This window comes from Branchiostoma floridae, chromosome 2, assembly GCF_000003815.2.
Source record: "Branchiostoma floridae strain S238N-H82 chromosome 2, Bfl_VNyyK, whole genome shotgun sequence".
Classification (NCBI taxonomy): Eukaryota; Metazoa; Chordata; class Leptocardii; order Amphioxiformes; family Branchiostomatidae; genus Branchiostoma; species Branchiostoma floridae.
This window is the reverse complement of record NC_049980.1, coordinates 8,677,037-8,701,716: the sequence shown is the minus strand read 5'-3', so window position 1 is coordinate 8,701,716 and position 24,680 is coordinate 8,677,037. Positions and strand designations below refer to the sequence as shown.

General features: G+C 43.5%; 3 protein-coding genes across 8 annotated transcripts in view; 2 read left to right on the top strand and 1 right to left on the bottom strand.

Moving 5' to 3' along the window:
• LOC118409648 overlaps positions 1-15,488 on the top strand; it is a gene marked incomplete in the record, with an annotated part of 18,845 nt that extends 3,357 nt beyond the window's left edge. Inside the window, 13 exon segments of the mRNA XM_035810816.1 lie at positions 558-646; positions 1,143-1,198; positions 1,521-1,622; positions 2,154-2,971; positions 3,796-3,904; positions 4,726-4,803; positions 5,503-5,565; positions 6,234-6,338; positions 6,942-7,025; positions 7,443-7,530; positions 8,253-8,460; positions 13,302-13,511; positions 14,225-15,488. Of these exon segments, the coding sequence (XP_035666709.1) occupies positions 558-646; positions 1,143-1,198; positions 1,521-1,622; positions 2,154-2,971; positions 3,796-3,904; positions 4,726-4,803; positions 5,503-5,565; positions 6,234-6,338; positions 6,942-7,025; positions 7,443-7,530; positions 8,253-8,460; positions 13,302-13,511; positions 14,225-14,920 (2,706 nt within the window).
• Positions 15,489-16,509: 1,021 nt separating this feature from the next.
• Positions 16,510-22,973, top strand: LOC118410039. Of its 2 annotated transcripts, XM_035811507.1 has the most exons (9): positions 16,510-16,725; positions 17,684-17,816; positions 18,429-18,618; positions 18,750-18,921; positions 19,359-19,536; positions 20,213-20,409; positions 20,792-20,951; positions 21,308-21,453; positions 22,226-22,973. In XM_035811507.1, the coding sequence occupies exons 2-9, from the start codon at positions 17,700-17,702 to the stop codon at positions 22,317-22,319; spliced, it is 1,254 nt and encodes a 417-aa protein (XP_035667400.1). In that variant the 5' UTR covers positions 16,510-16,725; positions 17,684-17,699; the 3' UTR covers positions 22,320-22,973. The 2 variants fall into 2 exon arrangements, with proteins under 2 accessions (XP_035667400.1, XP_035667399.1); XM_035811506.1 differs by lacking the exon at positions 16,510-16,725 and having other exon boundaries at positions 17,352-17,816.
• Positions 22,756-24,680, bottom strand: part of LOC118410038 (leucine-rich repeat-containing protein 49-like) — a 37,574-nt gene continuing 35,649 nt past the window's right edge. For all 5 annotated transcript variants that reach the window (XM_035811502.1, XM_035811501.1, XM_035811504.1 and 2 more), the window contains one exon: positions 22,756-24,604. In XM_035811502.1, the coding sequence (XP_035667395.1) occupies positions 24,392-24,604 (213 nt within the window). In that variant the 3' untranslated portion in view covers positions 22,756-24,391. The remainder of the gene's footprint in view (positions 24,605-24,680) is intronic.

Sequence of the window (24,680 nt, the reverse complement as noted above, 5' to 3'; positions counted from 1 at the left end):
GCCGTACACATAGCATCCCTAGTATTCTAAGCAATTTTGCGCTTTTCAGAGTATCCCACACTAGTAGTAAGATGGTAGAAATTGAAACCAGCGTGTTACTGTGATCATTTGATGATGATGACTGGTTCATATTTCAAGAACAACAAAGGCAGGCCTCAGGGCAGCCTTAAACAGACTGGTTTACAAGATTTACTTAAAAACATTTGCAATTTACATTGTTACAAATAAGAATTACAGTGTTCTTCAGAATTAAAGTCTGTTTTCATTAGTCAGTAAGGTCCCCATGTAGTAAATGGGGCTCTTTGTGACTGTTGTAGGTTTGAAAATCCGTAACGGGCTACTTGACCCTGTTTTTATTGTGATATTAGCATTTGTTTGATTGATTCTAAGAGCACCGTTCCTCATTTCTTTGACTCAGTATCTTTACATTACCATCCCCCCACCTATTACATTTCAAATTTTGTAGATCATGAACAGACATGAAATTGAGATATTTGAGATCAATGCTTACATGAATTTAATTCCTTGTGTCTGATTTGTAGGAACAACAACCTGAGCTTGTGGTGCCCCTGTTCTCCATGAGGTCTCCAGCTGGCATGAAGGCCATTCAGGAGGCCGAGAGGCTGAAAGAAAGCTTGAAAATCAGGTGAGAGATATCTTGTGGCTCTTATTTATACACATTGAGACTAGCTCATGGTGACACCTGTTTGTATACTGTACATACATTATTTTATTAAGGATTTTTTTCCAAAGGAACAATTCACAAACACTCTTTTGACTTTGAATTGTGTCATTTTATAAATTACGTTGGAAAACAATATAGGAGCTGAATGTATTATTTGCCATATAAGTTTTAAACATGTAAAAATCCAGGCTTTGAAGCTTAGACAATGTTGTCAACTTTATATGCAGGAATGTAAAGTGCTTTGATTATTCCAACTAGGTGACCATTTGCCACCTTCCTCAGGGCAATTCTGACTGGTCCACATTGCATTGTAGCACTAGGTGTCACCGCTTACAGATGCATTTGCAAACGTTGAGTTAAGGTGACATCTTTATGATTTGCTAAAGATTTGCTAAAGTTCATACCATGAACAGACGGAGCCTCAGTAATAAGAGGAGAGTGTTTCTGTCTTTTCCAGGTATGAGCAGTTAGCAAGGGCAAGGGCCCAGCAACGGGCAAACCAGTATCAACAAGGTAAGGCAATATCATAATCTCTAATATGATTTTTTTCAGCATCTATATATTATTTGGTGTGATCAAATTTCGGGCAACTCATAATGGTAAATTTCTCTTATCAACTGAAGCGCCACCCCTCACCGTTCTCAAGTACAATGTACCAGTTTACATTACATTAGTGAGGACATATCATTTTTAAATCTAAACTACTGTAATTAACATAGTCAAAATATACTAGATATCCTTTTTAGCAATTGTGTTGTATGTACAAATAGCTTGAGACTATTGATGTAACTGTTACAGTGACAATACAGGTGTTACATTTTGTTTCTATCATCAGAGTCTTGTCCAACCCCCCCACCCTACACCCTGGTACAGGACCCCCCTCCACCTTACACTGCAGTACAGTCCGCAGCAGTTATACCGTCAGCACCGCCACTAGGTGCCGTTGTTTTCTCTGAACTGAAGAATTTCAAATTGATCAAATCCATAGCTGATTGGAAGAGGCTCCAATGTCGGCCAAATATGAACAAAATGAGAATATTAGGAAGAAACATCAATATATGAATCACTTAACAATCATTTCATCTTCTAAACCATAAATTTGATGCTAATATAAATCATATCTGAAACTATCCTTTATGTAAATGATTTTGAACGGGAAGATTTTTGTGCTAGTCATCATATTCACTTACTACACTTGATGCACAAGTTTTGATCAGTTTTATTCTTGTACAGGATATAATTGTTAATGTAAATCTTCATATTTTTTAAAGATGACAATTTCAGAGCACAAGAATGAGGGTGGATGAGAGTAAATATTTGAATTTCAGTCAATCTAAGTTTAATACACTCACTCACTCACTATTCTTGTATCAAACTATTGTGATGTTGTTGAACACAGAGCTTTAATTCAAAATGAATATGCTACTTGTACCATTAAAGGATCGTAACTCTTTGTCCCTCTTTGCAGAGCAAATGGCAGCTCGGCAAGGTCAGCCACAACAGATGACTCCACCAGTCCCTAGACCAGTGCCCCCTACTGTTCCACCTGTGAACTACATGCAGCAACAACCACCACATCCACCAGCACCTTTACCTCCAGTTCCCCCTGCACCACCTGTATCATACCCCGGGTCACAGCCTCCTACTGTGCAGGGATTTAAAGGCACGGGTCCGGTACCGCAAACTTACCCAGCATACCCCTCTGATAACCATCCACCTGCTGCTGAAGATCCTGGTCACCAATCCCATGTGCCATTATATCCAACATTAGGAGACACCAGTGCTGGTTCCATTCAGTCACCTACAGTAGACGGGGCTACACAGGGGGATAGGCAGACAACTACTGTGCCATCAGATTCTCCAGCATCATCACATGAAGTCCCGGGGGACGAAAAGAGAGACTCTGGAGATGAAAGTGGGAGGACATCACCTGATCTTAGTGACTTTGTTGTTTATGGTGAAGGTGGGACAACTGAAGACACGGACTTAACAAAAGGTCAACAACCTGAAGTGCCTACAGTAGAGACTGAGAGTGTCACAGAATATGCAAGTGGCGGTGTGTCTGGTGATGAGGAAGAGAGAGATGCTAGCAACCCCCAAGAGACTCCCACACCGTCAGAACAGAAGGATGATACCAATGATGATGAGAGGATGGTGCTGCCTCCCAGTGATGAGTATGGGGTGGCTGGAGGTAGAGCTGAGGGTGGGGAAGGGGTGAGGAACACACCAGGACAGGATGGAGGGATGGATGAGTTGATAGGTGGGATGGAATCACTTCATCTGCAGGTGGGTGTAACTTTAGGATGACTTTTTTTTTTAAGTAAGAGATTTGAAAGCACTTCCTTCTGATTTGCTTTTTCCTCATGTTTTCTTTATATCTACTAAAAAATTTTGGTCTTTATTTCTTCTACTTTGCTTTTATGATTGATATTAGTTTGAACTAAGTATTTGGTTTCCATGTACCTTAATTGATATGGGATTTGATTGCATCATATGACCACAAATAACGTTACATGCAAATTACAGTAGTTCAAATAATCTTCAGAGTTTGCAGGTTCTATGCAGGCTTTTTAGCCAGGCATGCGTCAACACGTCATCTGGACGCACTTTTCTTAGAATAACAAGAAATTTGATGCCCCTGGACGCCCTTACACTGGGGAGAAAATGTCTGACAAGCATGAAATTCTGATTGACCAGGGATGCTACCAGGTCATCTGTGGTCACAGTCTTCTACTGTGACCTCTGGAACAGTATTTTTGCCTCTTGGCCGGGATACCTAAGAATGCACTTTTTTAACTTAAAATCATCAAAAACTCTGCACCATGGAAGGTGGATGCCCCCAGACTACCCTACAATAGTCACTTACCGCGACTCACCAATAAGTTTGGACTCCCTAATATAAAATTCTAGCTAAAAGCCTGGTTCTATGTCTGTGATCTATTAAGCCAACCAACTTTGTTTTATGTGCTGATAAACAATGAATAAAAATTGCAGGTGCCTAATAAGTCTAATAGATTTTGAAAATTGCAGGTGCCTAATAAATTTGAACTTTGTGAGTTTTGATTTTGAAAAATAATGTGACAATGTTCTATTGGCACATTGACCAACAGGACGTTCCATCTACTGACTTGGGTACAGCAGAAGATGTCCCCAAACCCCTAGAGGACCCAGAATCAGTCATGCCTACTGACACTACTCAGGAGACAGGAAATGTAGCAGGTATATGGAATTGATCTCTTTGTGATTACATATTAATTACCATAGATAAGGCTATTGAGATGTCATGAAGACAAGGCTTGATATTTACATTGCGCATGGCAACTTGTTCTACACAAGTTGTCAATGAACAAAAATGAAGATTGTCAAAAATGAAGATTGTAAAATATCATAGGAAGTCATTGTTATTTTGGGAAAAGAATGATAAGATTCAGAGTACTCATTCGACAAGTGATTTAGTGAAAATGTTATTTTCTTCAGACAAACAAGTACTTAGGCGGATTCAGTAATACACATTATGCAAACCATTTCTGTGTCATCTGTACAAATCTGACTCATGGAACAGGAAGTATAAATAGGCTATGATAACCTTGATCCCTGATTGTGTTGCTGAAGTGAAATATGATCCCTCCATTGCCATAAGATAGTCCCACTGGAATAAGTTCACCACAGTGTGGCTTGTGGTTGGCTAATTTTCCCTTGGCTCAACATTCACTAGCAGTTGATCTGTCAGGTTTCATCTCATCAAGGAAATCTGATCATCCTAATGTCACCCCAATGGTAGAAACATGTTCACACATTCGTCAAGTACATTGTGATTACACTTAGCTCTTTTTGACAAGTACAATGAACCAAAGGCATCAGCTTAACATCATGTCCTATAAGGACTGGAGGCATTTCCAGTAGCATCCATGTTGGGTGAGCTGCTTGAACACACTTACAGTTTGATTTGAACTCCCAAACTCTTGACACAGATCTAAAGACAGGGTCACAAACCACTGAAGCTATGAACAAGAAGCTTGAGAACTGATTTTGTTTTGCAGGTGGGAGTACGCTCTGGCCATGCGTGCAGTGTACCTACCTGAATGAAGAATGGCGTCACCACTGCGAGATGTGTTACAGTGAGTGTCCAACATACAATTGCGTTATTTTTTACTGGAAGCTTTAATACATTATTTTAGTTCTTTTGCATCTGTACAATTTATTATGGTCTTCAAAATTCAGAATTGATATACAGAATTGATGTGGGCCCTATGATTGTTGTTGGTTTAAATTTGATCCCAAGGGATCTTCAACCTGGGAATATGATTTTGGTCAGTTTAAAGCAGTCCTCACAGGAAATGACTCATTTGTTGGTTATCATGTTGCAAGAGGTTACTTACATGGGTGACATTACCAGGATAAGACTTGAGTGACTGTACTAGTATGTAGCAGTGTTATCAGCAGAGTAGCTGTGTCTATTTGCTAAAGGCCCAGGTCATAGATGGACTTTGCAAGACTACAGCTAAGGATTGCAAGGCTACGGTTGAGAATATGTACAGGAGAGACTCTGGGTACATGTAAGTTTCTAGAGATTCTAGCTAATTTTCAAAAGGTCTGTTCATATTTAGTCTTAGTAGAGAAAAGCTAGTAAATGTATTGAAATATGCATTTAATGCAGCTTAAGAAGAGGGATGGCAAGACAGAGTTTTAACAGAAATTTTGCTGTCACAGTGGCATAACAATGTATTATTAGAATAGGGATGAGGTTACCTATATATCACACCAACATTTTGCTACTGTCTTTGATTTTCATGATGCGACTTTCCTTTGTTTTACAGACAGTAGAAACACCAGTTTCATAGGTAACCTTCCTTCTTTGGGCTCAACTCTTCAGAACATAGGTATGTATCACCACCTTTATGACTTTCTAAGTAATTTGTGGTAGTCTGTCTGTAATGTGTTGTTAATTTTGCCAATTGCATTACAAGCATCCCTAGCTGGCAACTTTGCAGTAGATTAAATCTTGTGTAAAAATAAGTGTAGAACTGTTCATTTTGCGCAAGGGGTCACAACATTGAAATGAGAGTTTTCTTAGGCCTGGAAAAAAGTATGTTCCCGGTAGCCCGACCAAGTCTACCAAAAGCTGACAGAACCTAGTATCTTTTTGTGTACCCCTGGCAACCAATATAAAATTTTCCATCTGATCATGATATCTCAGTGGTTAGATTATGTATAATTGTATGATAAAGATGCATGATATTAAAAAAAACAGGGCCTGAAGCAATTCAGTTTTAGGTTTTTAAACTATTTTTTAAGACACTTCAGCCAAAATCTAAGTTAAGAAAAAAGAAAAAAAAGAAAAGAGAATCCATTCCATTTCTATCGGGATGGTAACCGAATACACAACAACTTGGCTTACTTTCAGTAAAATTTTTAGGGCAAAGTTAGAATATATGCTATTTACCAGATAAACCTATTTTGGGAATTTAGTATAAGAAGAAAGACCTAATCTGGACCAAAACAATTCTTGTTTTAGCAGGAATATGTTTAACCACAACTGTTATTTCAGCACTACAGCCAGAGTCAGAGAGGGAGACTGTCGGACCTTCCTCTGAGGACAGTGGGGAGGAGTACAGCAGTGCCCCAGAGGACAGCATCACAGAGGACAGCGCAGGTATGCAGGGACAGTAATCATGTTCTGATGTTATGAAAGGAAATATTGAGGAGATGAGCAGTATCATTTCTTAGCGCTGAGATCATGTGTCACTTCCATATCCATAGCAGCTGCTGTAGTGTCAATGTGTCCATATCCTATAGAACTCAAAATGTAGTCCTAGGCTACAGTGCAGAAGACGTCTAACATGTTAGGTTTGGAGGATTGATATGGGGTATAAGTGGGACATTTCTGCACTGACATAGTTTGGGTCTTCCAATATGTCCTACCATATTTGTAAAGAGACTTACATGGACATGTGTTTTCCATGTCTACCCTATGGCCTTCCCTCAACCTCCACTCCTTTAAATTTCTGGCGTCTTTGCTTTTATCCTTGCTACTTCCTTTGCCCTTGTTCTCGACATCTCTCTGCCCCGTGTATGTGTGCTCTTCCTGCTTCTTTGCATCCCAAAGTTTTACCTATCCAGTTTCACCTGTTCTTTTTAAAAATGATTTGCTTACAGGATCTCCACTTTTGAGGGGACTACATGATTATGATATATAATGATGAAATGCATGATTGTGGTGTAACTACTTTTACTGAAAGAAGTCTTGTCCTTCCAGACGAAGGAGACAGGATAACCTGGGTGTGCCACAGGTGCACGTACGTCAACACTGGGCTCAGCCCCATCTGTGTCATGTGCAGAGGTACTTGTGCTTCTCATCTTCTCATGCCTTAAATTCTTATGACACTCACTTGTCTTAGCCTGGAGTCCAAACTTGTGGATGAACAGTAACTTATGGATTCATTGTCTGGATATTTTGTTTGTGAGTAGATCTTGATGATACTTTGAAATAATTGGACTTTGAGCTCAACACCAATGTCGCGTAACCAGACCGGAAGTGGAACGACACCAACAGGTTAGAGGTGCCAGCAAACAGTTTCAGCGCCCATCTCTGTTGAGGGATAGTTGATGGGCTCTGACGTAGGTGGCCTATTCAACTTCTCCTAGGAAATACAATGTAGTCCTGTTCAGTGTCCAACTGAAACTATTGAATATTGAACTCTAAGCATCTCTCACAGCCGTTTAACTTCTCTTGTGTTTCTGTCTCAATCTCCCATAGTTCTGAGGAGAGTTGACTATCCTGCACCAGATGAGACTGTTGAAGACATTTCCTCTCGGTTTGGTCGTCTCACCCGGCCTCCACTCAGGTTAGTACAGCACAGTGTGTGTTGGAGTCCATGTCTAACAAGACTGGTAAAAATGACGTTGCCATAGCAATGACGGTCTGACAGGTGAACATTAAAACCAGGAAGTGTCTGTACACTTCTGGGGGTACGGACACTACCGGGGGTATGGACACTACCGGGGGTATGGACACTACTGGGGGTACGGACACTACTGGGGGTAGGGTCACTACTGGGGGTACGGACACTACTGGGGGTAGGGTCACTACCGGGGGTATGGACACTACTGGGGGTACGGACACTACTGGGGGTACGGACACTACCGGGGGTATGGACACTACTGGGGGTACGGACACTACTGGGGGTAGGGTCACTACTGGGGGTATGGACACTACTGGGGGTACGGACACTACTGGGGGTAGGGCCACTACTGGGGGTATGGACGCTACTGGGGGTACGGACAATACTAGGGGTACGGACACTTCTGGGGGTAATGACACTTCTGGGGGTAATGACACTTCTGGGGGTACGGATACTTGTAGTATCTGTACTCCCAGTAGTGTCTGTACCCCCAGTGGTGTCCGTACCCTCATAGTGCAAACACATGTTCTGTCTTACACTACATTGCAACAGTTAACGTTGTTTCTACTGTATACTTGAAACACTACAAATGGCTTTTTTTCTCTCCTACTGCAAAATCAAGTCTATGAGAACTAAGATTAAACTACAGTGTTTTTTTTCCCCAGGAGCACAGCCCCAGGTGTATCAGCAGGAAGTTCAATCTCAGGAGGGACAGCATTACTGGACAGCCTGAGACAGCAGCTGGCCATGAACCAAGGTTACCACAAGCACAGCGTGACCGTGAGCCGGGACTCCATCCACTCAGACGTCATCGGTCTGTACTCTGACACAGACAAGAGGACCTGGACACATCAGATCAGGGTCACATTCAAGGTAAGAACAAGTACTGGTTACAAGCACCAAAAATACTAACTGGTAGGTTGGGCATCTAATGTAATACCAGCTGTAGATGGTATCACTACTGAGATAGTTTGTTTAAGTACAACAATCTACAACTATAGAGAGACTAACCAGCATGAACATGTACACATACCTGATTTATTTATTCTATTTATTTATTGATCTTTAGGGTAGTCCCTTCAGTTAACGTAGTAACTGATTTCCAATGGAGCCCTATAACAATAATAATAACTCAAAGTACAAAAGATAACTGCTAACATAGGATTGCACATAACAAAGCAATAATCCAATTCGGATTTGTAAATCATATAAGCAACTTAGGAACACTCAAAAGAATAACAACTCATACTTAATAACAAAAACAACTCAAGATCACAAACTCATAGGGTCATTGGACGGTCATTGATGGCATGAACTGACTGATTAGTCTAATACATGTGCAACCTCCTAGCTCAACTCAGGAGTGAAATAGCTGGCTACTCTCACCAGCCAATCAGATGACAATGGCTAATTCTCACTAGCCAATCAGGGCAATTTGTGTAGGCCCAGACTCCCATATAGGAGCACGTCACCGGGACGTACTGCGCCTGCGCGAAAAGTATAGACATGCTCATCATCGGCGTCAGCTCGTGACCGAGCATTAGTTCATGTCCATCCAGTCTCATTTGCTGATTGTTGGTGGCGGTGTCTGAGGTGGCTGCTCAGTCCCAGGGCAGTGTGGAACAGTCTGGGACACTTTGTGCAGGGCAGAGTGGGTGGGGAGCGAGGAAGTAGTAGTCTCTCTTTGCGTTGTTGTCTTTTTGTCTCGGCTTCGGAGCGTCGTAACTGCTCCATGTGATCAGTCCCCTGCGTTATGGTGCGTCTCCACTCAGACCGGTTCTCCGTGAGACTCTCCCAATTAGTGTGGTCAATGTCACAACGAAGGAGGGTAGCCTTTAACTGGTTGCGAAACCGACGCTTGGGGGCTCCTCGCGACCTTGTGCCGGATTCTAGTTGGGAATATAGGATCTGGCGAGGAAGTCGAGTTGTAGGCATTCTTTTGACGTGTCCTGCCCAGCGGAGACGATGTTGCGCCATCGTAGTCTCAATGCTGGGGAGCTTGGCCTGGAGAAGGACAGCTTCGTTGGAGACACGGTCTTGCCATTTTATCTTCAGAATGGCACGGAGTTTTTGCTGTTGGAAACGCTCCAGCTTTTTCACATCTCTCAGATACAGGACCCACACCTCGCAGCCATATAGGAGGGTAGACAGGACAATGGCTTGGAAAACCATGATCTTTGTTTGAAGACTGAGGTCATGGTTTAGGAAGACACGTTTGGAGAGCCTCCCGAAAGCTGCATGTGCAGCCCGAATCCTATTGTCAATGTCTTTCTGCATCGTACAGTCATCTGAGAGGAAGCTTCCCAAGTAGGGGAATGATTTCACTGTCTCTAGTACTTCACCTCGGAGTCGGATGTTACTAGTGTCAGGAGGAGGATGCCCCGGAGCTCCCTGTGCACATCTTTGTCTTCCCTATGTTGGAAGTGAGACCGAAGCGGGAGTAAGCACCGTCAAGGACATCGACAGTACTCTGAAGAGCGTCGACTGTATCCACAGGAGTTGCGTTGTCATCAGCGTACTGCAGCTCCCGTACCGTGAAGGAAGTGGTGTGTCTGCGGGAGCGAAGGCGTCCGGTGTTGAAGAGGCCTCCATCCATTCTATAACGAAGTTGGATACCGGAGGCGTTGTCGGGGAGCTCGTGGATCATGGCCCCAAGGTAAAGGGAGAAGAGGGTTGGCGCCAGAACACAGCCTTGCTTCAGGCCAGTAGTGATGGCAAATGGCTCAGACATAGTGTTCTTTACAGCCACACGACCAGTCATCCCATCATGGAGGGCTTGCACAAGGTCTGTGAAGTGGTCAGGACAGCCAAAACGCCTCAGGGTTGCCCACATAGCTGGTCTTGGGACGCTGTCAAATGCCTTCTCCAGGTCCCAGAAGACCAAGAAGAGTGGTTGTCGCTGTTCGCGGGATTTTTCCTGAAGTAGGCGGGCACAGAATATCATGTCTGTGGTACCACGAGATGGTCGGAAACCGCACTGTGACTCAGGAAGGACTTCCTCGGCAACAGTCAGGAGCCTGTCTAGCAGAATCCGTGCGAAAATCTTTCCAGCAATGCTCAGGAGAGAGATACCGCGGTAGTTTCCGCAGATGGAGCGGTCCCCCTTCTTAAAGATGGTGATGATGGTGGCATCCTTCAGGTCCGCAGGTACAACCTTCATCTCCCACATGCGCAGGATCAGGATGAATAGCCTTGTCTGTACAGCTATGCCCCCATGAGAGATGAGCTCCAGTGGAATGCTGTCAGGACCTGGGGCCTTCCATGCTTTCATGCGGTTCAACGCCTTCTGGAACTCAGCATAAGATGGGGGAAGAGACATCCACTGCCTAACATCGTGTTGAGGTACCTTACGGAGCAAGTCTTCAGCCGCAGACGATGGGCGGTTTAGGAGTGTCTGAAAATGTTCTCTCCACCTGTTAAGGATGGCTTAGTCGTCTGTAAGGGCTGTCATTCCGTCTGCAGTCAGGAGGTTGTTCGTACCTCCTCGACGAGGGCCGTAAGTTTCCTTTGTTGCTGCATAGAAGCGCCGGAGATCTCTGTTGTCTGCATAGGACTGGATCTCCTTTGCCTTGTCTTGCCACCAGAGGTTCTGCATCTCTCGGACCCTTCACTGGCACTCCTGCTTTGCTTTCTTGAAGCGTCGAAGGGAGGCGCGGGTAGGGCGGTTCTCCCATGCGAGACGAGCAGATCTCTTCAGGTCTATCAGATCTCGGATATCGGAGTCATTTTGATCGAACCAGTCTTGATGGGAGCGACTGCAGTAGCCAACAACATCCTCTGCAGCCTTGCTGATGTTGCCACGAAGCACGGACCAGTCCACTTCTACAGAGTCCGACTGGTCTGATGGTGGTGCCTCACCCAGGAGCTCTGTGAGACGGTTGGAGTAGTCCTCCTGGACTCCCGGGGTCTTCAGCCTTGCGACGTTGAAGCGACGTTCCCTCTTTACTGGCCTGTTGTGGCGAGGAAGGTTACGCAGTCGAAGTCTGAGACGGGATATGAGGAGGCGGTGATCTGTCCAACAATCATCTGCACCGGGCATACTGCGGGTCACTAGGACATCACTCCGGTCACGTGACCGGGTCAGGATGTAGTCGAGGATAGTCCAGTGCTTTGACCGCGGGTGCTTCCACGTGGTCTTGTGACGATTTCGCAGCCGGAAGAGAGAGTTGGTGATGACCAGCTCATTTTCAGCACATAGGCCAAGAAGGAGAAGTCCATTGGAGTTGCATGAGCCAAGACCCTGCTTGCCCAGAATGCCCTTCCAGAGTTTGTGGTCACGACCCACTCTGGCGTTAAAGTCTCCAAGCACGAGGAGCTTGTCTCTGCTGGGGACAGCTTGGATGGTACGGTTCAGCACAGCGTAGAAAGACTCCTTGGCATCATCCTCAGAGTCAAGGGTTGGTGCATAGACGGAAATCAGAGTCAGGTGGTTATTATCGGGGAGTGGCACACGGAGGGTCATGAGACGTTCGTTTATAGCGGTTGGGACCAGGTTATAGCGATTCACAATTGAACTCTTGACCGCAAAGCCTACGCCATGGATCCGCCGCTCTTCAGCACTTTTCCCTTTCCAGAAGAAAGTGTACCCAGCTCCAGCTTCAGACAGACTTCCTTCTCCAGCAAGTCTTGTTTCGGAGAGGGCAGCAATATCAATGTTGAAGCGATCAAGTTCTCGACTCACAAGAGCAGTACGTTGTTGTGGTCTCTCTGTATCATCATGGTCTATGAGGGTCCTCACATTCCAAGCCCCCACCTTGAAAGGGTTCAATTTAGGTTTAGGTTTAGCTTTTCTTCTCGGGTGTTGACCGCAGAAGTAGGTCCCCACTGGCCACGGTCTGCCAGTCAGGGGAGGTTGTGGTGACCGATGTTTACCCCACCTTTTCTAGGGGTCTCTCCATTTGGAGTGGGCTGCAGTACTCCTAAAAAGGCCAGCCCAGTCACACCTGCAGCTGCCGAGCTACCACGTCACCACAGCTTTGAGGGTAGGACGACCATCACACAGGTGCCGCCAGTGTGTGGCTCCGGACTAGAGACTTCCAGCTGACCAGGCCTGTCCCCGTCATCCAGAGTACCATCGCCACGGGACTTTTGGGAGTGATGGAAGTAGGTTGAGACTGTTAGTTCTGGCATGAAAGCCTTTGCGTGAATTTGTTTAAGGTGGATCGCAGGATGCGGCCTGGGACCCACGCACTTTGGGCACCCGCCTTCTCCAGCGGCACCATGGAGATGGAGACGTGCTGGTTTGGGTTGGGGTGCTTGCAGGTCCATCCTTTAGCGACTACCCAAGCTCCACCCCCTCATTCGAGGTTACAGAGTAGGAATGTGGCACCTACCCCGGGACTGGGAGATTGGTACATTCGGGCTCTCACACCACGGCAAGGCGGATGGACCGGGAGCCGATGTTAGGGCATCCCCGTGAGAGTTTTAAGAAAGTACGTGCGTATATAAGGGTAAAATCCCGTGTACGTTTTACATGAAACCATGTCTCTAACATATACTGTGCAACAAGCGGTATTTCAATGCAACGTTGACCAAACCAAGCCCCAAAACACCAGGGTTCGCGCAGGTGCAGTACGTTCCGGTGACATGCTCCATATAGGCAACCTACATGTAGTTAATGCTCAAATTGCATCAAAGCACAGATCACAGTCTATTACATGTCAGACTTCGCTCAGATCATGGCTCATAGTTTATGTTCATTCCCATCACCGCAGGGTGAGCCATCCGTGGATGTGAAGGGAGTCAGCAGGGAGATGTTCACCATCTTCTGGGAGGCGGTGAAGCAGAAGTCCACGGCAGGGTCGGATGTTCGCCTGCCCATCTCCACCCCCGAGTACAACCAGAGGTACTGGGAGGCCGTGGGGAGGGCGCTGTGTCACTGCTATGTGCTGGTTGGGCACTACCCTGTGGATGTCATCCCTGAGGTAAGACTACAGTGTTGGGCTCTCAAATCATATGATGTAGATCCTGTAGATCTTTTGAAAAGTGTATATTTCATACGTGTACCTCTGCCAACCCTGGGTGCCAGACCAACAATGCGGGCTGGCAACTGTAGCGGCGATATACCTGCCAATCAAATTAGTGTTCCGGGGATGTTTAGCCTGTGGGAGTTTTGACCAGGGCTAGCCAAAACTGGCTTGGGCTAAACTACCAAGAGTTCTAGATTAGATTGGTGCATATACTGTAAATGCAGAAATGTTCACGGTGTATTAATGTTCGCGGTTTTTGCGGCGACCTCTTAACTGAAAAAAAACCCACTGCAAACATTTTTCTATCATGGTATTAGACTGCAGTCTATGGTGTTACGGCGAACTTAAAACCACTGAGAAAAGTCCTTTTTCCCGCTACCGCAAAATTAAATCCCCGCGAACTTAAATGCATTTACAGTACTGTGTTTTGATACACAGATACAGATACAGAGCCACCAAAGACACCAGCTGTCGGCCTGGTATCAGTCTGCTAAAAACGTAGCCTGTGCCTGAAGACAGTCACTTCATAGTGCTTGCAGCAAATGGTACACATGTACTAGAAACTTAGTTTCTAGTAACTGTGACACTTACGGAGGATACAAAGAATGGTACTTCAAAGTAATAAGCAAAAGATACAGACTAAGCATTACATTTGTGTCTTTGTTCAGGTCATCACTTTGCATATTCTGGACAAGAAACCAGCCAAGCCAGCCGTCCAGGAGGCCTTCCTCAACACACTGACAGAAACAGAGAGAACCATGCTCAAATCCCTGTTCGACAACTACACACCGGAAAATTTCAAGTCCAACAAGACAGAGCTCAGAGACTTCCTCATCAACTGTGAGATTCAGACGGTGCCAACTTTCGAAGATTTTCCCGAGATCTTCCACCGTGTGGCAGAGTTCAAGGTTTTCGAGGAACCAAAGTCCGCCATTTTGGGCATCGCGTCCGGTTTCGGGGAAGCGAGTGCCGAGGTCTTCAAACAGGTGACCACGGAGGACATCCACGCTTTGTACTCGTCGCTGCAGCCAACCGCAAACAACATCATCGGTAAACTGGAACTAACCACTCAGAGTCAGAGGGGGGAGGGGCCGAGGGTTTTCTCCATGCTGACGTCGTTTCTGTACAACTCCAACGAGGATGTCTGCAGGAAGTTTCTACGGTACGTAACGGGGAGTAATCTCCTCAGTATGGACCAGATAAAGGTACGAGTGGACCCGGGGGTGCGCGGCATCGAGTCCCACACCTGCTTTAACGAGATCGCCCTCCCCACGTTCCAGGAGTGTTCTACTCAGGAGGAGTTCAACCATGTGTGGATGACTCTACTGGAGGACAGTGCTGCGTGGGAGTACAACTTGACTTGAAAATGACTTGAACATTATAGCTTAAGCTACTAATACGCTGTACTGACTTGAACTTTTATTAATGATCAAGTTCTTTTTAATATGCCATGTACAATCAAGCTAGATTTTATGTGATGATAGACCTTAATTTTGTGTAAATTTATGTAAGAGATCACAGCCTATGTAAATAGGACAAGTGGCTCTGTAAAATTTATTCTTACTAAACAAGTCAAAATAAAAAAATTACCACTATTTTATTATTTCACTCTGATAAAAAGCACAATGGTAGGTTAGGCTTCCTTACATTGACTTATACATTGTGTATGATGAAATGAAGGTGATCTGTGAAGTACTGTGAGTTACATGAGATTGCATATGATGTAGTACACATTGAGTAAAATGAATTTAAATGTTTATGTGGTGAAAATGTGCTCACATTGTTGTACAATTATGAACCAGTGTTTGGTAGGTATGTGCCTGTCGACACAAGACTTATAGAAAATCAACTGTGGCCATTACATCATAACATATGCAGTATTCTATATGCAAATGCATTCCTTGCCATAGTGTATTTACACCCACAAGAATTGAAAAAACAATGAACTAGACAATTCATGCAATTGCAAAAAAAGCAGTTTTGTCTGGTTATAGCAACTCCATGTATAATGATAAAATGGAATTTTGGTAAAAATGTGTCTCAGGTCCATCACCATGTTCTACAAATAATGAGCTGTAATTAATTACTTGACAGACTCATCGTAGTTGTAAAGTGATTTTTGGTTATCTTAAAGGTAACACTTAATTGTTACTGTAAACCAAGTCAACAGAGGGGGATTAGAAGATTTTGGAAGACAAATTTCTCTTTGATCCAAGATGGCAGAAGTTGAAAAGTAGTTATGAATTGGTAAGTTATGACTTTGATATTGTAGATTGGAAGTAAGATATGACAGTCAATTGACGACATTTATACCAGTACCTTTGGTGGATTCCAACAACTGTTATTGTACAACTGCCATGGTCATACATCCTTAAGATGCAATCTTGATGAGACATCATTTTCAGAAGATTAAAACTTAGGCCTCAGTATTTAGCAGATAAACTCAGAAATGCAGAAATGTCCTTTTTCCTGAATTCACAATATTACATACCTCTCCCTGCATACAAGAGAATAAAAGTCTATCTGCTGAGCAAAACATCAGGGTGGTTTGAGTCAATCATGATCAATTGATTTGTAAATATTCCGACAACTGATAGTTTTTTACAATTCAGATTACAAATATTACCCTATAGAATATATGGTTGTGGAACTCTCTGTTCCCAAGTGCAAACAAAATGTGCTGAGACAGTCAGGAATCTGTAGTGCGCACTCTTTATTAAACTTTTCGATGGGTTCCAACCGATAGCTCCTTGGTTCCAAATAATGATGTCACGGTGACGCAATGGTAGGCAAAAAGCAGGTGTTTGGCAAAAGATTGATTTACATATTAAACAGTAATTTGATCTGCTAATTTAAATATCAATCTTTAATTCAATCTACTGACGTCCTGGTAGGCACCAACCGTCGAATACCCCGGATATAAATAACAACAGCGATCGCTCGTATACAGCGGGTATCTAACTGAAGCAGTTGGTGACTTCGCTGCGTATTTCATCGATTTTTACGCTTTGTGTGTTTTGGTGTTTTTTAAGTCACCTATGTGACTTTTGTATGATATTCCATTATTAATTCGAGAGAAACACACATCCAATTTAGAACGCAGCAACTTTCGGCAGTCCAGTGAGCTGCAGCTGTAGGCGAATGGGCTACCCGCGGTCACGTGTTCCAGGTGAGTCATAACAAGAGTAACAAGGAGGTTGAATAATTCAACCTCCTTGGTCATAATATGTCCTCAGGTAACCTTGCCATGTGGGCGTACACGTGATTCTTGTGTGACCGGCCGTCACTTTGACAAACAACATTAGCGTTACAACACAACAGTCAAGCTTTGCAATACAGGTGGGCTTGCAATGTACTTCCAACATGTAGGGTTTTCGGAACACACACATACAAACTGTAGGAATACACATTGACAGTTATATCGTGGTTGAATATATTGATAAAGAATATCAAAATGAATCTAATGTTATTCAAAATCAATTATCAATTGTTCTCAAATACGTTACGTAACTTGTCAACATTCAAGGGCACGTCCCATACTGTTGCTCATTCTGATAACACCACGGCGTTACTCGTATTAAAATCATACCAAGCTATCGACTAAAGATATAAGAACGAAATGATAGTGCAAGTAGTTGAGTCAGGGGAGGGGTTTCTTAGGCGTCAAAGACCGCTCTGCTTTAATATTTGAAGTAGATTATTAATTCAGCCACTTTTTCCATAATGTCATGCTATGAATCCCCTTCCCCGGTTGCTTCCTCATGCAATCCAACCTGTAAAGGCATGGCTCTTTTGAACAATGATGTCATTCATTAATTCATTCAGTGTTGAACACATGAACATCACAAGACCTGCTTCGCAAGAGTTCCTGTTGTTTCATCATACCTACCGGGTGACTTCCCATATACCGTTTATCACACCTGACTCAGTACATAATGATAGGCGCGCCTGCAGCCAGACGTGGTAGTAGTTTCCAGTACCGTAGCAGAGTGTTTTGTACTTGAACCTTGAAGACTTTTGCCTACAAAAAGCCGGTATCTTCCAACGTTCTAGTTGGGCAGGAAAGCGTCTACACCTAACGTTACTACCAGCAGCTTGCGGTCGTCATTTTTTGTTTTCTTTGACAGTCGCTACGTATCCAGGATGGAAAGACGTGCCCAGACCACCACACGGCACCGCCGGCTGACATTTTGCTGTGGCTGGGAAGTTTCCGTCTCTGTAGCTAACATCATCTTTGCCTTCCTCGCTGTGGCTGGACTGGTAGGTGACGTTTTCCTTAATTCTAGGTCTCTGAAATGCTCAAAGGTCATTCTTTTTAACATTACACTAGTGTAAGTTATAAATGATCAAGTCTATGTTATGGCAGCGAAGCGGAAAGGTGGCACATAGAGGGACCACAGAATGGTTTAATCATCACCACTACCCAGACATCCTATCCCAACTCTCACAAACTTAGAAATGTCAAACGTCGTACAAATAGGTACAGATACCCACCTGTTGAAAGCTGTTTGCTACCTTGTCCGATTGCTCAACGACGGCTAGCGCTCAATAATCTTAACGTGTTTTCGATCTGAATGAATGGGGACTATTTGATACATTATTAGTCAGTATTAGTTAAATAACTGTTTTATATGTAACGCAATTGACTACTCAAACCAAAGGCATTTTTATGTCTGTTCAATTATGTTATGGTAACGGAATGTTTTATATGTCATGCAAGTTTGAACTGTTAATACATGGTATAACTTTTAACTCGTTGTAAGTAAAGCGTATTTCAGTTGCAAGACTGCAAGGTTTCATAGGAAACTAAATCAACCATTCGTTCATTCATCTTTATCGTTTCTACTCACCTAAAAACATAATCCTCTTCAGGTGACGCAGAACGTCGCCCTGCCCCTGTGGATAGACGCCGCTACGCCAGGCCTGCCCAACGCCACGTCAAACGGCACGTCACATAACGGCACGTCAGCGCCTCACATCGTCCCGTACTTCGTCTTCTCATTCGCCAGCTTCTCTTTCGTCGTCCTCTTTGGCGTGTGTCTAGCGGGAGCTTTTCTCCTGGGTAAGTGGTCTCCTACAGGCTATGTTTACATCCAACACTAGACTACTTCTTGTCTTACATTATGATAACTGCATCAATGTCAATCGTAGTAAATAAAGATAAGAAGTAACATGAGTTTTGCCACCACACAGGTCACATCACCGAGACGGACCTGAAGTTCCCGCACACCCTGCTGTTCCTAGTGGGGCTGTTTGACGCCTTGAACGGAGTGCTGGTAGTGAACGCCTCCAGCGGGTCCAGAACGGCTCCGTACCTACAGGCCATCCTGGGAAACTTCTCCATTCCCATTACTATACTGCTGAGGTGCGTGCAGTGCACAGTCATCATTTCAATCATGAATGAACTTTATTGCTTGGCAGTTATACACGGTACAATGCATTTGGCACCCCCATCACTTTACTGAGGTGAGGGTAGTGCACACAGATTTCAGTCATCATTTCAATCATGAATGAACTTTTATTTGCTTGGCAGTTGTACACGGTACAATGTATTTGGCTAGGGTGTGTAAGATCTATATTCGATCATATTCACGAATCTTTGTATTCGTCTTCGGCACCATATTGACATGAAGGACATTGTATCCGATCGGGTACGAATTTTGATTTTCAATAAATCATTGAACTGATTATTGAATTGATATAGGCTACCCCATCGATAAAGGTGAACTAGCGTTAATGATGTCGCCTTCCATCTATTTGGACGGGTAGTAACCTAAAACGTTCCCTTCAATTTTTTCACAGACTCTTGGTTCTGAGGAGGAAGCCCACACAGAGGAAGTTCATCTGCTCCATGCTGGTCCTGCTGTCCCTGTTCGTGTGCCTCCTACCGAAGATGATCCCGGCTCTGGGCGCGGACAAGGCACCGGGCGCCAAGGGTGTCGCCGGCGTGCTCTGGCCTCTGTGCTTCATGATCGGTTTCGTGAGTACATGATGTGACATTTCTGTCTGTGATTAGATACTAAGTAATTTCCTGTAGTTTGGCTATGTTTATTATCCGTGTCGGCAAAGGAACTTCAGTTGCGTTCATGGCCCTCATAACAGTACAGCAATTTTCATAATTCAGACTCATTTTGTAAACAGGAATACAGAGTAAATTAGTGCGAGTGTTGTGAGTCGATTCTGTCGTCAAGTCATGACGTTAGAGTAATCAGTACAGAAGCGCCACCTAGCAGGTTGCTGTAGAAATACAAAGGCAGCTGCCTGTACGGATGACGTGATCAGCACCAAGGACATTACACATGTTCTTCTTACACACTCCACTGTAAATATAATTGTCGACAACTTACAACAGCAACTGCGTTTTATGTTGAATTATGAATGCCGTAAGAGACAGGAGGTACTACATGTATGTGTAAAGGAAGTTCTTCGTATTTTGACCAATTCAATTGCTGACGTCACGTATCCGCAAGATCACGTGTTAACAAGATCACTTGTCTGTAACTCTTTCTCCTCTCTATGAAAAGGGTAACAGTGGTCGTTGGAAATATGATCCGCGTGTTGGAAAGTTTAGCAATGTACTAAGACCACAGTTTTCAGGTTAGTGCATGGCCATCTTTAAAGTGACGTCATGTTACCGCGTCACTTTCCCCCTATAGGTGCCTGCGGCGGCGATGAACGTGATCGAGGAGAAGGTGATGAAGATGACGAAGGGAGCACGCCGGGAGCAGATCAGCCTCATCTGGTTCCTGTTCTGGGAGTCCGTGTACCAGTTCCTGTGCGCAGCCGCGCTGTTCTGGACGGACATCATCCCCGGGTTCGGTAACAGCGCAGACATACACGACTTCGGCGAAAAGTGAGAATGATTCCTTTTCGTTTCATGAGGAATATTATATTAGGGCCGCAAATAGAATCCCCGGAGTTTTTTCAGACACTGTTTACAGTTGAACATTTCTTTTCAGAATTTTCTTCTTTTTGTGGATGTAAGGAAATTTCGGCAGATGTCGTCAGAAGATTTCTTGGTATGATGAGACGTTGATGACACTGCAGCGTGAAAACTTAATAATTAGAAAACACAATGGCCAAGAATAAAGGGAAAGTTAACAGAAAGTAATGGGCGGAGAGAAAATACAAGCAAAGGCTTGATCATTGAATTCCACAAAGCGATTGTGCCTATTCACATCTATCTACATCTAGAAAATGCTAGAAAAAATAACGTCTATGTTTCCTCCCTACAGTGTTGCTTTTGGCTTTCTTTGTTTCTTCGGCGGACGGGGCTGCACGAGCGAACCCGGCACCAGAGGGACCGTCTTCATCCTGGGGTACGCCGTCAGCTACTTCGGCGGGGGCCTGTTACTCCGGCACGCCGAGGGCGCCACAATGCTCGCACTGGTCTCGGTAAGGCTTCCCACGACTCCCACTGCTTCCTAAGGGTTTTGGACTTGTCGGTCTACCAGAATTAGGGTAGGCCTGTGTAGGCCGGAAACTGTCTGGATTCTAGGCTAGCGTGCTGTGGTTCTATTGTCTAAGATATGGAGTGCCACACTTGGGTTATTCAGTTTTATGCGCTCTCCAGTACAATGAATTCGATTTTATTTCAAAAGGGAATGAAGTCGGATTTAACGTATTAGCCTGTGTGGTACTGCCAGTAAACTATAACAAGGTTGCCACCAAAGCTAATAATGTACAATTACAATAGATGTTCCTCTCGACTCTTATCATTCAGTGAGTTTTTATTTTCTACCCCGCTGCAGTCCCTCGTGACGCCACTAGGGTTCCTCTTCTGGACCTTGTTTGAAGAGGACCCGTTCCACTTCCAGGTTAACACCGGGAACGCCACCTGGTTCTCCCTGGGCGCACTGGCCCTCATGGTGCCCTCCATCTACTTCTACAACACCGGGTGAGTCATATCGGTCGGAAAAGCATCATTTTACGGCGAGGTTAAGGTAGAAAAAGGTGCACCTAAGTTACAAGTTACGTTTATGTGATCTGAAGGCTACACACAGGTAAACAATATTCAAATACAATTTAATCTCTACGACTGGATAAAAACGGAGGTTTACTAGAAAAAACGATTGAACATGTAATGATCGCATGCAAATGTAAATCACGTTTAGGTAGGTTCTCATCATGGTAAGACAAAACCATAGGAAAAGCTACTGTCAACTTGTTTAGTAGTTAACGTTACCGGTAGATGTACTTGTACTGAATTTGTTTCCGCCAGTTTATTCTAACGTTAGTGATGCTAAAGAAGAGTGATGAATGTCACTCAAAACGCCTTAAACTTAAAGTAAATCTCCGTTGTCGGTAAAAAAAATACTACCCTCCTCTTTACATCTCAACATCCCAATTCCCTTCCCAATTTTACCCGACTTTTCGCCTGTTTCTCCCAACCACCACTTGCTGTTCCTCCCCAAAGTTAAACTGTCGCCTTTATAATATATCTCCCATTTTATACCCCTGCCCTCATTAGCATACGTGCTCATTTGCATAACTCCCCTGATTGGTTATCCTCCAAAATTGAGTTAACTGACCACCTGTCTGTGGCGCGCGGGGACAGGTGCAGCGCTGTGAATACTAGTAGGTCAGCAAATAGTCTTACGTCCCTCTGGTGAACCCGAAAAGTCCACCGTGTTGTCCTGAGTATTAACGGATTACTTTTGTCTCTACAGACCGTCAGAACGTTCCACCGATGCCGGCACGCAGAAGACAGACCCAGAGAAGACGCCACTTATCACATCACATGTCCAATATGCTAATATTTAACTTCGATGGGAGACACAAAAATTGTACTTATTTTTAACAGTAACACATCAATAACAGTATTTAGTATCATCACCCATTTTCATGTTTCATATATGAATATATATTCAAATTCATCTCTGTATGCAGAGTAACATAGAGCTAGTAAAAGCGCCGTGTTCAAGTCGTGACAATCGTACTGGATGTAACGTTATAGTTCATTGTCAGTGCAGAGGCGCCACCTAGCAGATTGCTGTACAAGTACAGGGACAGTTCTCTGTCCCGATGACGTGATCAGCACCATGGACATTACCAGTCTTTTTACCTCCACTGAAAATATCGATTTAAACAAATCACAACAGCAACTATATTTCACAACACAGTTCACTTTGTGTAGTTTATAGCTTATGCATTACTTTGATTGCAGGACAAAAAAATTCACCACAATTTGAAGAGCGAATTGATTTCAAATCATATTTTATTAAACCAGATGGGAAATATGGTTCATGCTAGGCATGCTGTGAAAACGAATTTTTACAACTTTCCCAGCACTCACTGTAAAAGCAATAATTTCAAATGGATTGCAAAAAACAAAATATTGATATGATAGCAAAGAATACTGAGTGTGTACTTGTATGAAATTCATAATGTAACATCAATATGGATATTGCTGACATATCAGTATTGTTTCCTTCATAACACTTATAAAGTTACCACTGCACGTCACATATCTTATATCATATTATATACATGTTCCACCATATATTAGCAGCAATTGTCATTTATCAATTTTAAAGATATCAAAGATCACATTGTGAATCTGTGGTATATCACAAGTGCAAAATGCACATATTATGAAGGAGGTTTTAAAAACGTCCTTAACTACAGTATACTAATATCTATCTTACTGTTAATCCCTGAATGGTGCAGTGGTCAAATAACTACTGTAAATGCCTTTAAGTTTGCAGTGATTTAAATTTTGCGGTAAGGAGAAGGTAGGGTGATCATGGTTGTTTTGACTTTGCAATAGTGCTACAGTCATATAGTCCATAGTTCTATGCGTACAGTAGTGAAAACACAGACAGACAGTTGAAAACAACCAACTAGCACTTGAGCAAAGCCATAGGTGCTACATATACGAGCAGACTAAATTGTTGCCGGCCAACACATGTATAGTGTGTACATGTAGCACATGTACAAGTGGGTAGGCAGTCAGAAGACAGAACAAAAACTTTTTTTTAGCGTCTTTAACTAAAACCTCCACTGCAAGCTGCGAACATGAAAACACCGCAAACTTAAATGCATTTACAGTAACTTATCTCGTCTAAGGACGTAATACATTCCTAATGGTTATATAAGAGAGAGAGAAGTGTAGAATATTTACAACTCTATAAAAGACTTGCATAGTTATGTCTGTCGTAGAGCCAAGAATTCTATGAGCACTGTAACCCATTAAAACATGGGTACGTGATCGAGGTACTTCAACTTAACGACCATACATGGAAAGAGAGACAAGGTTTGCTTGAATGCAACAGTTTGATACCTTACCTAAATGAAGAATGGAAAAAATAAACTCTTTTTATATCTGAAGGAACCATTCCACTTAATCTGTACCTCTTATATCTTGTCCAATGTGTTCTAGGACTGTGTTATAAAGGAAACAGACAAACATTTTGAACATACAAGTTTGATATGATGGTATGATTTGCATATGTCTCTGATACATAAGACTTTGTAAAGATATATATTTGTCAGTTTGGATGTAAAACCTTGGCTCAGACATAACGCTAATTCACCTTTATTCGCGGGTAACCTATATCCGTTGTTGTGAAAGAAACTGGATAGTAAGGTTTTTCAAGTCGACTGCAATATTTCTAATATTTTTCTTACAAACTAAGATTGTTGCAATTTAAAACCACTGTCCACTTCATATCCCAAAATACCTTCTTTTAAAAACAACGGATATAGGTTACCCCACGAATAAAGGTGAACTAATGTTACTTTTAGTAAGCATTACTTTAGTAATGATGATGATTACTTTCGTTGAGGAAAGCAGCAATCTATGTAACCTGTCAGATAGATGTTAATGTAGGTTATCAACTTTGTTGTTTCTTCCCCTCGAAGTCGTCCATGAGTTCCCTCATGTATCTGTGGGAGTCTGTCATGTCATGGACACACTTCTGCACCATCTCCCTGAACAGGTACTGCCACACCTGCTGAACAGCCTGCTGCTTCTTGTTCCCCATGGTGGCTTCTTTAGTCAGCTCCTTGATGTACGAGTGGGAGAACTTGGTCCTGGATGTCTGCTCCTACAGGATAGGATAGACACAAGATTAGCACGGTAGTTAGGCCACGTTCGCTTAATTTTATGGATGACATCCTCAG